General features: G+C 45.4%; 1 protein-coding gene across 2 annotated transcripts in view; it reads right to left on the reverse strand.

The window, feature by feature from the left end:
- Window positions 1–233: 233 nt before the first annotated feature.
- The window catches only part of Cpped1 (calcineurin like phosphoesterase domain containing 1), a 109,563-nt gene continuing 92,371 nt past the window's right edge, over window positions 234–17,425 (reverse strand). For both annotated transcript variants that reach the window (XM_028890043.2, XM_028890046.2), the window contains exon 4: window positions 234–1,796. In XM_028890043.2, the coding sequence (XP_028745876.1) occupies window positions 1,570–1,796 (227 nt within the window). In that variant the 3' untranslated portion in view covers window positions 234–1,569. The remainder of the gene's footprint in view (window positions 1,797–17,425) is intronic.

Consider the following 17,425-nt stretch of genomic DNA (forward strand, 5'->3'; position numbering starts at 1 on the left):
ATCACATCTGGACAACTGGACTATTAGTTTTGCCCCTTATCCAACTTCTTTCCTGACTTCTTACATTCTGCTATAAAGAAAAATGAAAACACACTGGGCAGTGGTGGCGCACGCCTTTAATCCCAGCACTCGGGAGGCAGAGGCAGGTGGATCTCTGTGAGTTTGAGGCCAGCCTGGTATACAGAGTGAGATCCAGGACCGGCACCAAAACTGCACAGAGAAACCCTGTCTCGAAAAAAACCAAAAAAAAAAAAAAAAAAAAAAAAGGAAACAAACAGGAATGTAGCCAAGCACCACAAGATCATTCTGGTTTGAAAAATTTAATTTTCTTGTGCTACCTAACAATGAACGCTGGTGTGTCACCAACCTGTAACATAACTTCTTGTATCTTTTGTTCCATATGAATTTACATATCCAATTATCTTTTTATTTAATTTCTCATGGTTTTGCTACATTGACTAAACTTTTTAATGAGAAAGTTCTTTAATTTAATGGGCTTTGCGGTTCATTTATAACCAGTGAGTTTTTAAAGTAGGTTTAGGATCCCCCGTGCCCCTGCAGGACACTGTAAAACTTCCGCAGCAGGATAGAGAGCCTCGGTTACTCGAGCATCAGGTTAGGAGCTGCGTGGAGGGTCAGAGCCAGAGGTCAGCGCTCCAGGAGGAGGCAGCAGAGCGGATTCCACCAAGAAAAGGATTTTAAGTAACTCACACTGTTTTTTTGTCCAGGGGTATTGTATGTCAGTGGTAATTAACATGATATAGTTTGCCCAGGGACAGTTCTGGGTTGTTCTCGGGAGAAGTCTGCATCACATCCAGTTTTCCCACTAGGTTCACTGTGATCTGATAATGCTGTGGGCTGGCCGCAGCGGGAGGATATAAACAGGGCAGACACATGGGCTGTACAGTGTCTTCGTGCTGCAGCCTCTCTTCTGGTCACCTGGAACACAGAGTCTGTACATGAAGGTGACATCTGTCATCAGAAAGGCAAACACACCCTCACGTGGACCACCTGTGTTTGCACCATCAGCAGTAACAGAAGTCTTGAAATTCGCATCAGTGGTGGTTATGAAGCTCCCTGTTATGAGGAGTCTATGGCCCTGGGACAGAGTGGTACTATTTGGTCGGCCAGTAAGAAGGAGGGACCTTTGTTTTCCCAGTGTTCTGGGAGTCATGACCACAATTTAACAAAAGCAGAAACAGTTTGTTGGAGGAATTATTGATGATCACACTTGGGTACTGAGCTGGGATTGTGGGCAGGAGGTGGGTATTGACTGTAAACTGTAAGGAACAGTGGGAATCCAGGGCAGGTTGAAAGCTGCACCATGAGGAGAGTTTACCCAAACATCATGTGGAAAGTCTCACGCCATAATTAGAAAATATTGACAGCCTTCTTTTCTGGCTTTCTAAAGGGAAGACAGCCCTCTTTTGAATATAATTGAAGCTAGGACCCAGCATTTTGATTTATATAAAAGGACATCCATTCACAAACTTGCCTGTCTACTCAGACATTGCTATGAGGCGCTGTGGACATTCGTGGGCATGAAACCTGGGTGGATTACATGGGGAATCACTCCTTCATCAGCTCCTTCAGGTCCTCATCAATTCCTCTCTTGCTCAGCTCTTCTAAGCTGTAGTAACGGTGAACAACTTTCTCAGCAGTGATGACCACCACACGGAGCCCGTGGGTGTCTCTGCCCAGCTGGCACCCGATTGCAGATGAAACCACCATGTCAAGATCCTGGTAGGTTCCCCCCGCATTCCTGTGGTAGTGGCCCGAGAACACAGCTCTGATACCTGCAGGGAAGGCAAAGACATGAGAGGGCTTAGGACTCCATGCAGGTAACCTGTGGGAGCCAAATTTTGATTCTGCGAATGATATTAACATTAATGCTAACTACTTGAGAATGCATTAAATGAACTTTTCATAGTAGCTCATTAACAATGAGTTCACGAAGTTCCTTAAAGTGTAACAGTCACAGGGCTGGGAGTGTAGCTGTGTCCTAGAGTGTGTAAGTCAATTCACTAGCACGTGGGAGGCCCAGGCGTAACTCTCACTGTATGCATGTACATGAGCACATGTATCTAGAGTTCTCCAGCATACCTCTGAGCTTGAGAATCTCAACCTGAGGCTCTAGAAGGGACAGTTCCCAGATTTTACAGGGGATCTCTAAATGACAATGAAGAAGTCAGGTGCGGATGAGGGTGTGTGTGTGTGTGTGTGTGTGTGTGTGTGTGTGTGTGTGTGTGTGTGTCTGGGCCCATGAGGCCAGGACAAAAACAGAAAGTCCTGATTGCTCACACTGAACCAGAAGAAAGAAACATCTTCCAGAGCTTTAAGAAACTTCTTGCTAAGTAAGGCAGTCCAGACACCTCGGTCAGGCAGGAGTTCACTCCAGGGTGATTAATTATAAGAAAGGCTTGACAAGTACCAAAATAAATACTTTTTGTATGTCAGAGTTCTTAAGAAAGACTAGCAGCTATAAAAACAAGATCCTTTGACAGAAAACAGACAAAAATTGAATAATGGGAAGCAACGAAAACCCAGAAACAGGGTATTAAGACACATACTAAAACCCCCGATAAAACAAATGGAGTAAATTCTATTCGGTAACAGTCAAAGAAGAAATGAGCCAACAGAAGAAGAGAATCAAGGAAATGAATCGGAAGACACACCAGATACAAAGCAGTAGACATGGAGCCCGGGAACAGAAACTAGAAACAGAGAAAGGAGGAAATGATGCAGAAAAGAAGAGATTATTAGCTTAAAAATTTCCAGAAAGGATGAAGACATGGGTCCTCAGAGAAAACTGTGGAGTAGGGAACAACTTCCGCACCGACGTACAGCGTAGTAAAACTGTGGTACGTCGAAGCGGAGGGATTAGGACGCCCTTAGAAGGACAGCAAGGCGGCACCAGGAGGACACGACAGTCAGGCAATATTGAGAGCAGAAGCCAGGAGCCTCAAGTCCTACACCTAAGCTCACCCGACACTTGAGGGCAAAATAAAAGACATGTCTAGAATGTGGGGGGAAATCAGATCTCACCATTTCCAAAATATTTGCTTATGAATTATCAAGAGAAATAATTCAGCAAGGGATGGGATGAAAAACAAAAAAGAGAAACACTGATAGGTGAATCCTGAGAAGCCACTTTGATAACTACTGCTGGTTTGTTGATTAAAACCATGTATAGTTTTTACCGTTAAAAGCGAGAGCAAGCAGTGGCACAGGCAGTGGATGTCTGTGTAGAACAGTCAGAAAGCGGCGAGATTCACGTCTTCCAGACAGGAGGACACTCTGCAGAGCGCTGTCAGCCAACGTGATTCTCAACCATGTTAGACACAGAGCTAACGACCCAGAGCCTCCACTCTAGACAAAGACCCAAGAGAAATGAAACACACATCGACGCTGATGGCCTAGCATGCAGGAATGAACTAAATGTCTGTCCAGAACAGTGTTCAGCCATAAAAAGGAACAAAGTATGAGTACCGACTACAATGTTAGTGAGCCTTGAAAACATTAAGCTAGGTGAGAGAAAAGGCCATAAAACGTAAGACTCCGCGCATATGAAACGTTCCGAGTAAACAGAGTTAGAGCCCAACAGTAGATTACTGACAGAGGCTGAGAGGCGTAGGGGCTGATGCTATGAATACAGGGATTCTCTGTGAAATGGGAAATACAAATGGCCAGCTCCTAGACAATGGTGATGGTGCACAACCTTTTGAAAATATTTAAACCACTGAATTTTACTTTGAAAGGGAGAATTTTATAATGTGGATTACATTTAAAAAAAGCAATTTATGGGAAGAACAGGAAGCTAGAATATTTTACTTCAGATGTTTCCAGAGAAGGATTGAAGCTGTGCGTGTGCATGTGCGTGTGTGTGTGTGTGTGTGTGTGTGTGTGTGTGTGTGTATGGATATGGTACAATGCTGACTGAAGCTGTCGGTAATGCTCACTTACAGGTGATGGCTATATTGTACACAGATGCCCCTCTCACCCATGAGCAAGACAGCCATAACCCCCAGTGGATACCTGAACCTGGCTGTGCCGACCCCAGGTATGCTTTCCCTGTGTACACAGATGCCATGAACACTATGCTTCCCCCATGTACACACATGCCATGAATACCACGCTTCCCCTGTGTATACAGATGCCATGAATACCATGCTTCCCCCATGTACACACATGCCATGAATACCATGCTTCCCCTGTGTACACACATGCCATGAATACCATGCTTTCCCTGTGTATACTGACCCCATGAATACCATGCTTCCCCCGTGTATACAGATGCCATGAATACCATGCTTTCCCTGTGTATACTGACCCCATGAATACCATGCTTTCCTTGTGTATACTGACCCCATGAATACCATGCTTCCCCTGTGTATACTGACCCCATGAACTCTATGCTTTTTTATGCTCCCTGAGGCATTGCCACACAGTAATGGAGTTCATCTGTCTTTTCATATGTTCTGACTTATTGCCAGTCTTGCACTTTGGGGCTATTAATCAAAAGCATGGTTGCCTGAAACAAGCTGTGATACTGTGACAGCCAATGTGATACCTGAGAAGGCTACTGCATGACTAAATGCATGGGCAGCATATATAGTGTGGATAATGACCAAAGGACAATCCAGAGCAGGACAGAGTGGGGTAACACTAGGTGACACTTCAGCACGCCCTTCAGAATAGCACAGAACTTACAATTTATAGACTGTTCATTCCTGGAACTTGCCAGTTAATATTTTTAGATGGGAGGTACATGTGGATAGCAGACCTCTAGACTGGGCAGGCTACTGAATTTAGAAAGGAGGTAGTTTTACATTTGCTTTTATTGTAAGGGGGTTCTTAACAAGGGAATAATTACTCCCTTTCTCATAACTGTAAATCAGCTGTTCTCAACCTGTGGGTCATGACCCCTTTGACAAACTGCTATCTCCAAAAGTATGTACATTATGATTCATAACAGTATCAAAATTACAGTTATGAAGTAACATCCAAGATAATTGTATGGTTGGGGTCACCACAGCATGAGGAACTGTATTAAAGGGTCGCAGCACTAGGAAGGTTGAGAACCACTGCTTTAGGTCAATGCTTACTTACAATGACCATGACTTGATCTGTTGGTCAGGAGCAGTCCAGGAAGGAGATGTGAATGGGACAGTGGTGGCCAGATGGACCCAGCAAGGGCATTAGGGCTGCAGGTGCTGTTACACCAGGGTGAACCACACAGAGCTGTGGTGGGAGCGCCTGGACTAGGCATCTGAGGAGTCTGCACTACACATGGAGAACCAAATGCTCCTGACTGCCAGACCTGAGTCTGAAGGCTGTTGTTATCTGAAGCCTGATCAAGAGCTTGGGATGATCAGTTTCCCTTGGGGACTCAGTAGCTGCACAGAACATACTGCACAGTATTCTTTGTCTACGCTAATGTTAATGAAACACGAGTCAATGTGTAGCTTACAGTCATAAACAGCACTGTTTTTTTTGTAGAGGAAATGCCTGGTAATTTTGAGAAGGGCTCACAATAGCAGTAGTTAGCTAGACTCAGTTTGGATGAAGTGTCAAGTCATGTTCCTTGGCATTCATGGAGATAGGACCAGGGGCCTTGACTGGTCAAGGGGCCCATGGGACTTTCAGAGTAGAACTTACTGGGCCTCAGTCACATGCTCTGCACCATGTACGTTCCCTTTCTGTGCCCACCAACACTCTGAGGGTTCACCATTTACTATTAGTGTCTAAAGACAAAGAAAATGACCAAAGCAGAATTCTTAGCAGAGCAAAGATACCTAAAGAGGACTAGAAATAAATAGTCAGTAAGCAAAAGAGATTCCGTCGTGTAACAAGGAACTAACATTGGGGTTCTTAGTGAGAAATCAAGTAATGGTAATGTGATGGTTACAAAGGAAGGGTCTGGAAGGAGGTTGAAGTCTGTCTAAAAGCAGAGAGACTGAACCATTCCTTCATGACTCTGATGGTCCTCTCAGAAGCTCTGGGTCTCCTGGCTGGCTGAGAAACCACCAGAAACAGGAAGGATGAGATGCTGTAGGCAATGATGGAGATTCTGTGGATCAGAACTGGATCTGTAGGAAGCCTGGTGAAGTTGGGCAGTGGGAAATTCTGGGTCTCTTGCTGACTCTAAGCCACGCCTAGGCATTTTAAGTCTGAACATGCTTTCTTTGCATGGCCTTGTTAACGAGGTGGGTGGGATACAAAGGGGAGATCCTTTTTGATCTCATCCTGGTGCTTCCTCCCAATGGTCCTGGGGCCTCTCACCATTTCCATGGTCCAAATGGGAAAAGAGAAGCCCAAATAGGTTAAGAAACTAACACAGAGCCTGATCTCAGATACTTGCAGACACAGGTTCAATTTTACTGGGGCATGGGCACATTTTGACCTTTATGGCTGATTCCTTACCTAAGATGAATGCTAACAATAGCACCCCCATGAGTAGGACAAACATCTGGAGAGAAGCAGGGGCGTGTGAACAAGCTTACTGCCTGGCCTGGACTCTGGATAGCCTTTCTCCAGAGCAGCCCAGCTGCTCATTGCTGGCCTGGGGCCCAGCTCTGCGCTGGCATCTGAGCTCTGCAATGTGTGAGCTGAGTCCAAGCGGTGATCCCACTGAGTTCACGCCTATAGGCTGTGAGACCTTGTCAGAAGTTCAACTGCCTTAGTGATTCCCCTGAGTTCACGCCTATAGGCTGGAGGCCTCATCAGAAGTTTGACTACCTGGCTCTACAGCGGCTTCTGAGCACTGAGCCACACTCAATGGTGGAAAGAAATGCACTGATAAATCATGGCTTCCCTGGAGTGGCACATGTGGGTGTGGAGCTCCCAGGAGTCAGGCAGAGCTGCTATTCCTCCTGTTCTTCAGGCATCTGTGGTTCACATGCCTCTGTGGTTCCTTAATTGAGAATCATGGATAAACTGATTTTGAGTTATAAACTGTTCTCTTAAAATTACTGCCAGAGAAAGGATTCCCAGTGAAGGCAGCCCCTGCATCTGCCAGGACCTTGTGTGTGGCAGTCACTGCACATTTATTTCTCCATGGTATTAAGTCATAAAGAGACAAAAAAGTTATTTTTTAAACTGCCTTGACTCAAATTTATTCCCAATCAATCAGAGGATTGGGATACAATCTCTGCATAATTTAATGCCCTGATATTGGAAACTTGCCATAAATCACAGAAGTGAGGTGCAACCTACAATTCTGGTCTGAAAGGCGGGTGCCCTAAAAGCTGGGGTGCTTCTGACTTAGGTCTGAAATGCACTGAGTTCTAATTGGACAGCTTTCATTTTTATCCTGTGTTGAGTATATATTTATGAAAATCCTATGCCACTTTATACTGCAGCAGGAACAGTGAAAACTACCTAAGTCTCCAAGCACACTTGATTTATTCTTCCTCAGTGGTGAGGAAAACTGTAACTCACAAGGGGAGGAGGGTAAGGAAGGAAGGTGGGTGTGGTGTGACCCTCAGAAAACAGGTCCACATACACACTCGCTCAAGGAGCGGGACTTCATCAGCAGGCAGCCAGGATGCCAGTGTGGAGGGACGTGATTGGTGAACCCACTCTGGGTTCTTAAAGTGAGGGCGCCATGGGTTTCCAGTCTGGGGGTCTGCACTTCCTTCTCACCTTTCTGGTGGGGGACATGTGGGAACAGGTGGTGGCGGTTAACTACAGGCTCTTAGAGAAGTCAGGAGACGGTTTCCCCAGTCAATCTGAAGCAGTTACACGTGCCAATCCCCCTCCTGAAGCCATATGTTGGTAATGCACAACAGGACACTGGGAAAGAGGGTCAAGGTGGGCTCCAGCAGCCTCTGAACCAAACTCCGACAAAGGCTTCTAAATGTACTTCCAGCACTTGAACCCTGCGGACACTGGACTTGGGAAACAAGCTCTTCCCAGTATTTTCCAGGAGGGCTGGGAGTGGAAGTCTGGATGTGGGATACAGCAGCAGGCTCAACAAGGATCAGTTGTGCTGGAGGACAGGGGGCTGAAGAGCTGGGCAAGGGCAAGCTGGATCTGGGCTGGGGAAAGGCGGGAATGACTTAAGCAAAGTGCCAACCTCACACCTGTCTTCTTGTCAGACACACGGAAGAGGCATCGCAACACTCGGCCTTCAGCTGATCAAACCCTCCTGCACACTCTTGAGCTGGTGTTCATTCACGTGGGACCCCAGGCATTCCACAAAGCTTCCGAGGATGGCTCCTCATTCCACTGACCTACACCTTCCAGAATGGTCAGGGATTTCAGCTTCTGTGGACTCCATGGACCACTCACATTCTTTTTGTAGTGTGAAAGCAAGAGAGAGGAAGGATGTGAGCCAATAAAACTAAGTGGGAGGAGGGCAACCCCCGCAAGGCAGAGAGAGACACTACTAAAAAATATGCAGTCTACTGAAGAGGTTCAGGCAATATCTCAAGATCCTGCAGCAGCTGCAGGTCTCTGTGCTTCTCAAGACTAACAGAAAGGACACATGTGACACTGAACATAGCTCATGAAAACACGCGTGCTGTTCATGATCAGGAGATGCCAGTGCACAGAGCTCAGAGAGCACATCCTTCTGTGAACAGGAGCACCTGTGCAGGGAAGGACATCCAGGAGGCTCAGTGTGGAGATGTCTGTTCAGCAAGCTGGAGGCCCTGGATTTGACCTCAGAACTGAAACATAACAAAACATCCTCCCCCCCCCCCCGCCCCATGAATTGGTAGTTAGAGAAATACAGCAATATGTGCACAGAGTTAGCCTCAAAATTTTTTATAAAACATAAAACTGGCTGAGCTTGGTGGCACACATCTCTAATCCCAGCACTCAGAAGCCAGGCAGATCTCTGAGTTTGAGGCCAGTCTGGTAAACATAACAAGTTCCAGGTCAGCCAGGGCTACATAGTGAGACCTCATGTTAGGAACAATTGCTAGAATTTTGACTGAATCTGTGTATCAGTTTTGGGGAACTGCCATATTGCCTGCCTGCAGAACCATGGCATGTCTCACCTTCCCACTTAAAAGCTTTTGCTTTCACAAGGTTTCTGCTTTCCTCCTGACACCATGCTGCTCTCAGGGTTTCTGCTTTCCTCCTGACACCATGTTACTCTCGGGGTTTCCTCCTGGACACTATGCTGCTCTCAGGGTTTCCGCTTTCCTCCTGACACCATGTTACTCTCGGGTTTTTGTTTTCCTCTTGGTGGTGCTGGAGATTAAGTTGTTCTCAAAAATGTTTGCTAAGAGTATATAAGAACACAATTGATTTTTACCTATTATTAGCCTTACAGTCTTGGGACCTTACTAAATAACTTACTAGTAAATGTTTTTGTGGATTCCTGGGATTTTCCAAATTAAAAAAACAACCACCTGCCAACAGGTACTGCTTTAACTTTGATCTTTATGTCTTTCCTTTTTCTTGCCCTTTTACAAGGGTAAAGGTGTCCAATAAGGAGGTGTGTGGCTAAGAACTACAGCATCTTTCCTTGATGGAAATTGAGTCTTTTTATTGCTATTTTTTCAGACTTGACACAATTCAAAAATTCAAGTTATTCTTCAGAAAAATTTAAATAACTAAAATTCCCATCAAGGTTGTGAGTCTGGCCACAGAGACATCTCCAGTGGCAATCTCAATAGGAAGTGATTTGACGCACGACACACAGTAGGTCCTTCTTACCCAGAACATCCGGGAGCTGCTGCCCGAATGCCAGGTTTGTGTCATCGTGCTGACAGCTGGTGTCTTCCTCCTGACAGAGCCCCACCACTCGCTACGGTGGACACCATGGTATGCAGTGGCCCCTGGACAGCGGATGTGTCCATTCTCTGCTGTCGGGAGGGTGGGTTGCTCAGAATGCAAAGCAGCTTCTTTCTTAGGAGGGTCCCTTCCCTTGAAGGGCCTGAAGGAGTCACGGCCACTCAAGCAGCAGACCATATGGAGCCACTTAATGAACTGTTCAGGACAGAAAATTCCCCTGGCTGGGATTTCTGGAGCTGGGATGAGGCAGAAGGAAATGCAGGGGTAACTGCAAGAAGGTTACAAGGTTGCTTTACCGGGAAAAGAAAGTACAGAGCAAGTTGTGGTGTGCGTAAACTTTCGATGAACTGTATTGTAGGATGGTTATGTGGATATCTCAAAGTGTTATCAGAAAAAGGAAATCACTCATAGTAACTGCAGTTACAATAATAGGAACTCCAATAGTAACTGGTGACCTACTTTGGTCCAGGCACTGTGAACAAGCTTTAGGACATGTTATTTAAAATTTCTTAACATTCTTTTTTCTTTTCCCCCCTGTTCACAGTCTTAAAATGCATGGCTATACATAGGTTGGGTGCCTGCCCCTGCCTCAGGATGGGACCCCCAGGGATCCGGCTGAGTCAGGTGATGGGTGAGACCACACCTTTCTTGGCTTTGCTGCAGTCCCTCTTCCTCATTCCCGTCCCCAAGTGTCCTCCTAGGGAGCACCTAACACTGCCGCTGGCCAGACTTCTGAGATGGCATTGCTGTGACTGCAGGATGAACTTCAGGAGGTAAGTGACAAACTGGCTCTGTGGCCACCCAGCACCTCCTCTCTTAGGTCCATGTTAAATACAACAGAAACCTGCTGTCATTTCAGCTTGCTCTCTTACTACTGTTTTTAACCACCTACAAAGTAAATCATGCCTCAAGAGAGATGAATAAACTGTGGCTTACACACACACACACACACACACACACACACACACACACACACACACACACACGCAAACACAGCAGACATAAAACAGAAAGAGGACCATCTCCACGAGTTGACAACGAGTGACTGCTAAGAACAGTGACTAAGTTAACAAACAGAAACAAACAAAAGTGGATACATGAGATAGGCTATCCTTTGTGTGATGCACGCAACTTGCCCTCAAATAGATCAGCAATATATATATTTCATATACACATGCAACAGCTCTCAAAAACAATCAGATTAATAAACAATAGGGTAAATGTTCAGGTCAAATATTCACTACCATATTCTAGCAACTTTAATAAGCCTAATAGTATTTCTGGATAGAAAGCCAAAAAGAACAACAGAAGACACTAGAAATGAAAGCAAATACTGTAAGAAGTGTAGACTGTCAAGGCAGAAACAACAACAAAGAGGCAGAAGGAAGCTCTCTCTTCAACCTGTCTTCTCACTTTAGGAGTTCAGCACGTTCTTTCCAGATCATTTGAATACAATTAGGGACGGCAGGATTATATGCATGCACACAGATTTCACAAAGTTCTGTTGTCCCTGAGGTATGTATGACTTGGTGTACTATATTCAAAAATACATTTTCAGGTGTTCCATATAGGTCACACCGCTGCATATCAGAGCTACCCTCTAAAATACTGAGAACTGTATTTTTGGTATGTAAAACCTAAGGATTAAGATGTTCTTTTTGTATTTTAATAAGAACTCAGTCATCATGGAAGGCAGTGGTTTAAGGGTCTTTTAGACCCCTTGGGACTGCCCAAACAGGGACTTAGGCAGCTGGTGCCAACTGTCAGGGAACCCAGGGCGTGAGGCAGAGGTGGGGTGAGGTACGGGAGGAGCTCCTCACTGCGATGCACTGGTTTCGGGAGGTCCACCACCCAGCAGTTCCACCTCTGCATGGCCGGGAGCACAGCAGAGCGGTGGGGACACTATGTACCTGAGAGGCTGAAGTCGGGTTCTGTGGTGGGTGCCCTGTGCACCCAAACGTTTAGACTGGTCACTTCAGTCAACTACTGCGACATGAAGTCTTGGCTTTTCTGGGACTCACAGCTCCTCTTCTGGCTTCCTCTTCCCCAGTTCTTCTCTTCCTTCATCAGTCTCTCTTCCCTTCACTCTCTGGCTCTCTTTTAGGTAAGAAGAAATAACTCAACTGTTGCAATGACCTTCACCCAAGGCTACCTCGTCCTGTATAACCTACAGGGGTTCCTTCTCTTTCTTTCAAGGATTTCCCACCATTTTTTTATTGTCTAAGAATTAGCTATGAAAATTGTACTTATCTTGCCTTATCTAAATATTAATCAAGTTACATTTTAATGGCAAGCAGCAAAGGATGGCACATACTTCTTGGTAACAGAGAAGCAGCTAAGAGAAAAGTGAGATCAGTGTGCATACAGTTTACATAGGACATAGTAGGTTCTTCTGTAAAAGTTTCCAGGAGCACCATGACAGTAACTCCTGGGGTGGCTATCAGGGGCCATTGTTCCTGTTTGTAGCATGGCATTTTCCATGCCAGGCCTTGGCATACACATTTTATGGTGCAGAACAATGTTTGCTTTACCCTCTACAGCTTGCAAGTTTTCAGCTCCAGGATAAACAGTGTGCTAGGAAATACTTACTCTCCAGAGCCCAGAGGTAACCGGGAGCTGCCATGAATCGGCTGCCCAGAAGGTGTGATTAGCACCCAGTACCACTCCTTGGCTGAGACTTCATATTAATTACAGCCCTTCAGCCTTCCTGCCCCACCCCTGAATCCTGTTCTCCACAGCACATGATGCTCAACTTTTAAGTTGATTTCCTTCTGGATGAGCTGGGCATTCCAGACCTGTGGAGAATATACAAGAGGCCTCTTTTTTATTCATATCAGTATTTGATTGCCAGAGAAGCAGCACCAGGAAGGCATGCTCTACACTTACTTCTGTGATGCCAAGCTGAGGGACATGGCACCTGCTTCAACATCTCCAGGCCTTGCTTTCCTCATTTGGAAGGCAGGCTCAGCATAAACCACTCAGGGTCATTGAGGAAATCAAATGAGAAGCGAATGACATGTGGCTGGGGGTCAGAGGGGTATGTCACATGGCAGGAAGCTGCAAGTTACATATTTAATTCTTGCTTGATAATTATATTTTTCATCTTCCAACTATCTGATCAGGAGATCTTTTTTTTTCCTTCATTTGCACAAACTGCATCTTTCTCACTATTCATAACATTCTCTGTACTTTTAAAAGAAGAGAGCAGGCTTGGGAAAGAGATGGCATGTGGGGCAGGCATGAAGGCTTCAGTCCAGAATGGACAATTTTCTACTCTTCTATTAAGCTTCCCATGCCCGTCTTAAACACAGCTGTCAGGACAAGAGGCTCATTAAAAAGATTGTTTTGACTGATGGAGTGTTCATGTATCAAATTGGAAATCTGTCCAAAAATACTAGAGGGAGGTAGATAGAGGTGGCTGTGAGCCACGAAGGGAATGGTCTTCAGAATGTGAAAGGTACATGTGCCAGGAGCAAGTGCCTCTGCCTGAAGCCTTCAAGTATGAACAGCTTGGCTAGGTCCATTTCTGTTTTAAAACCTGTGGAAAGACAAATTCCTACCAGGAGTCCCTTAGACAGCCTATGCACTGAAATGCCCATCACACAGTGGCTTGAAACAGGGATGAGGGGGTTGCCCTAATGTCCCCTTCCTGGTTCATTCCTCTTCATTCTCAGTGTGCTCTCTGTGAACTCCTGTCTGCGTCCTCTTTGATTCCGGATGTGTTAGGATGATACTCAGCTGTTAGGGGCTCTAGTGTCTTAACCGAAACTTGTGTCTATGTTTAGCTGTGATCTGTCCATACCCTAAGAGAGGTGGGTGGGTCATCCAGTTTAGATGGGTGCGATTGCTTGAAGGTTTCACTAAGGTCCAGGCTCCTTTTATCTTTTTGTTTTGTTACTCTGGGATTGTAGCTTATGTCTTCAACAACATAGAAGAACTACAGGTTCTGGGCATTGCATCTTAGTTCTAACTGGGAAGATGAAATGACCAACACACAAGTCTTCATGGAAACTTTACTTGATAAATTCTAGAACTGGGTCATGAGGCCACATGTAGGTTTATAGAGTCCTTCAGCCTAAATAGTGGCCTCAACAAACCAGGCACAAAATGGTGCTCTATGAATAAGGACAAGACTGAATCGGGCCACCTTCCCCAAATGCAAATACCCAACCATATCAATTCTGGGAAAGCATTCGGGGCACCCCACTTCAGGTTCCTTATCTGGCTCCTGTCCTGTGACAATACAGAGTGTCTCCTTGGGCTGCAGTCACCAGGTACCTCAGTGCTGGCCCTCATCCAGTAGGGCTATCCTGCAGCTCTGGCCTCTGCCTGCCCTGTGCTCTGTCTGATGCCTCTTTCCTTTCCAAATGCTTGATAAACTTAAATATTTTTATATATTTTGGAGATCAACCCTCTGTCAGATGTGGGGTTGATGAAGATCTTTTCCCATTCTGTAGGCTGCCGTTTTGTCTTACTGACCGTGTCCTTTGCCTTACAGAAGCGTTTCAGTTTCAGGAGGTCACATTTATTAATTGTTGATCTCAGGGTCTGTGCTACTGGTGTTATATTCAGGAAGTGGTCTCCTTTGCCAATGCATTTAAAGCTATTTCCCACTTTATCTTCTATCAGGTTCAGTATAACCAGATTTATGTTAAGGTATTTAATCTACTTGTACTTGAGTTTTGTGCAGGGCAATAGATATGGATCTATTTGCGTTCTTCTACATGTCAACATCCAGTTATGACAGCACCATTTGTTGAAGATGCTCCCCCTCCACATTGTGCAATTTTGGCTTCTCAAGAAACTAGACATCAAAATACCAAATAATCCAATTTAAAAATGGGGTGCTGATCTAAACAGAGAATTCTCAACAGAAGAATCTCAAATGGCTGAAAGACATTTAAGGAACTGCTCAACATCCTTAGTCATCAGAGAAATGCAAATCAAAATGACTCTGAGATACCATCTTACACCTGTCAGAATGGCTAAGATCAAAAACACAGATGACAGCTTATGTTGAAGAGGATGTAGTAAGGGGAACACTCCTCCACTGCTGGTGGGAGTATAAACTTGTACAGACACTTTGGAAATCAGTATGGTGGTTTTTCAGAAAATTGGGAATCAGTACCTTAAGACCCAGCTATACCACTCTTGGGCATATACCCAAAGGATGCTCAGTCATACCACAAGGACACTTGCTCAACTATGTTCATAACAGCATTATTCATAATAGCCAGAACCTGGAAACAACCTAGAGTCCCTTCAACTGAAGAATGGATAAAGAAAATGTGGTACATATACACAATGGAGTAATACTCAGCTGTGAAAAACAATGACATCATGAAATTTGCAGGTAAAAGAATAGAACTAGAAAAAAATCATCCTGATTAAGGTAACCTAGACTCAGAAAGATAAATATGGTACGTACTCACTCATAAGTGGATAGTAGATGTAAAGCAAAGGATAATAAGGCTACAATTCACAGCCCCAGAGAAGCTAGGGAACAAGGAGGACACTAAGAGGGACACATGAATTGCCCTGGGAAGGGGAAATAATGAGATTTCCAGGAGTAAACTGGGGGTGGGGGGTGGAGGGGAGGGGATGGAGGATGGGAACATGAGGGAATGGGATGGTTGAGTTTGGGGAGGGATGGAGGAGGAGAGCAACAAAAGAGATATCTTGATAGGGTGGCCATTATGGGGTTAAGGAAGAAACCTGGTGTCAGGGAAATTTCCAGGAATCCACAAGGTTGACAACAGCTAAGACTCCTAGCAATGGTAGAGAGGGTGCCTGAACTGGCCTTCTCCTTAATCAGATTGGTGACTACCCTAATTATCATCATAGAACCTTCATTCAGTAATTGATTAGAGAAGATGCAGAGATCCACAGCTAAGCACTGGGCCAAGCTCTGGGAGTCCAGCTGAAGAGATGGAGGAGGGATTATATGGGTGTGTGTGTGTGTCAAGATCAAGATGGAGGAACCCACAGAGACAGCTGACCCAGGTTGTGGGAGCTCATAGACTCTAGATGGACAGCTAGAGAGCCTACATGGGACTGATCTAGGCCCTCTGCATGTGGGTGACAGCTGTGTAGCTTGGTCTGTTTGTAGGGCCCCTAGCAGTGGGACCAGGATCTGTCCCTGGTGCATAAGCTGGCTTTTTGGAACCTCCTCCATATGGTGGTATACCTTGCTCAGCCTTGATGCAGGGGGGTGGGGGGTAGAGCTTAGTCCTGCCTCAACTTGTTATGTCATGCTTTGTTGACTCCCAAGGGAGGCCTGCTCCTTTCTGAGGAGTGGATGAGGGGGCAGGAAGGAGATGGGGAGGGAACAGTAGAAGAGGAGGGAGGAGAAACTGTGGTTGGTATGTAAAATATATATATTTTGGTTTTTCGAGACAGGTTTCTCTCTGTAGCTTTGCGCCTTTCCTGGAGTTCACTTGGTAGCCCAGGCTGGCCTCGAACTCACAGAGATCCACCTGGCTCTGCCTCCCGAGTGCTGGGATTAAAGGTGTGCGCCACCACCGCCCGGCCAAATAAAAATATTTTTTAATTAAAATTTTTATGTGTATGGGTGTTTTGCCTGCATGTATACCCGTGCATCATGTGGGTGTCCAGTGCCCACAGAGGATGGATAAGGCTGGCTCAGGAGGGTCCAGCTTTGGAGAAGAGCTGTGATGGGAGAGTGGGACAGAGGTCTGCTTAGATCCTGGTCGCCACCAGCCACAGGCAGCCTCTGCATATGGCAGGATAAGTCTTCTTCTTCCCTGAACTTTCCTGTTTCCTGGAACTCAAAGGAACTCAGGACTCTGTACTTGTTAGAACAGCAACTCTCATTCTGGGGCTACAAGTTTTAAACATCATTTAGGGTTGTCTTTGGAGGCACTTGGAAATGAGCAGATTCTGCCTGTTATCTATGAGTTCCAGAGGTTTCCTGGTTGGGCTGGAGTTTTATGATTCAGGGTCGGCAATGACTGTGACATTACTGGAACTGTCTTCCCAGGTGCCTTATGTTCATCAGAACCCAAACACTAGTACAAGGCAGCTCCATGCTGGTTCCTTATTGGAGTAGGGAAGACACAGACTCGGTGGCTGTCATTCCAGCCACATTCAGGAAATGGGAAATAGACAATACACATTGAGGTGGAGTGTGAGCCATTAACCCCTACAGAAAACAAAGATCTCTTTGATTTCGATGGTGGTCTTTCCCTGTGGTAGAGGACGTGAGGTGTGGGAAAGGTGGCCTGTGTAATGTCTAGAAGAGAACTGATGAGTGGGTATGTACTATCCTCAGATAAAGTACCCGTGGTTACCTAGTTATCACCCACTGTTTCTCTTAGGGCCTATGAGTGAAGAATATGCTCCTTGTGTTTTTACCTAGTCATGTGTAGGCTTCTGTAAGAACCCATGTGATGGGCCCAATTTTGCTTCTAACTCCAGAGAGCCCAAATCTGCACTGTCTGGCTCTTTACAGGCATGGTTTGCCAACTTCTGATCTATACTTCATCATAGGATATATATATTTATTTAATGATGCCCTGAACAAAACCAGGACTTTGTGAGAAAGGACAAAAGATAAAATACATCCTGGTAGACTGAACAAGGCCATCTTCCCTCAAAGTATATATTTTTTTAATTTAAAAGAGAGATGAGCACAAAAAGTAAAATAATGCATCATTCA

This window comes from Peromyscus leucopus, chromosome 8b, assembly GCF_004664715.2.
Source record: "Peromyscus leucopus breed LL Stock chromosome 8b, UCI_PerLeu_2.1, whole genome shotgun sequence".
Taxonomy (NCBI): domain Eukaryota; kingdom Metazoa; phylum Chordata; class Mammalia; order Rodentia; family Cricetidae; genus Peromyscus; species Peromyscus leucopus.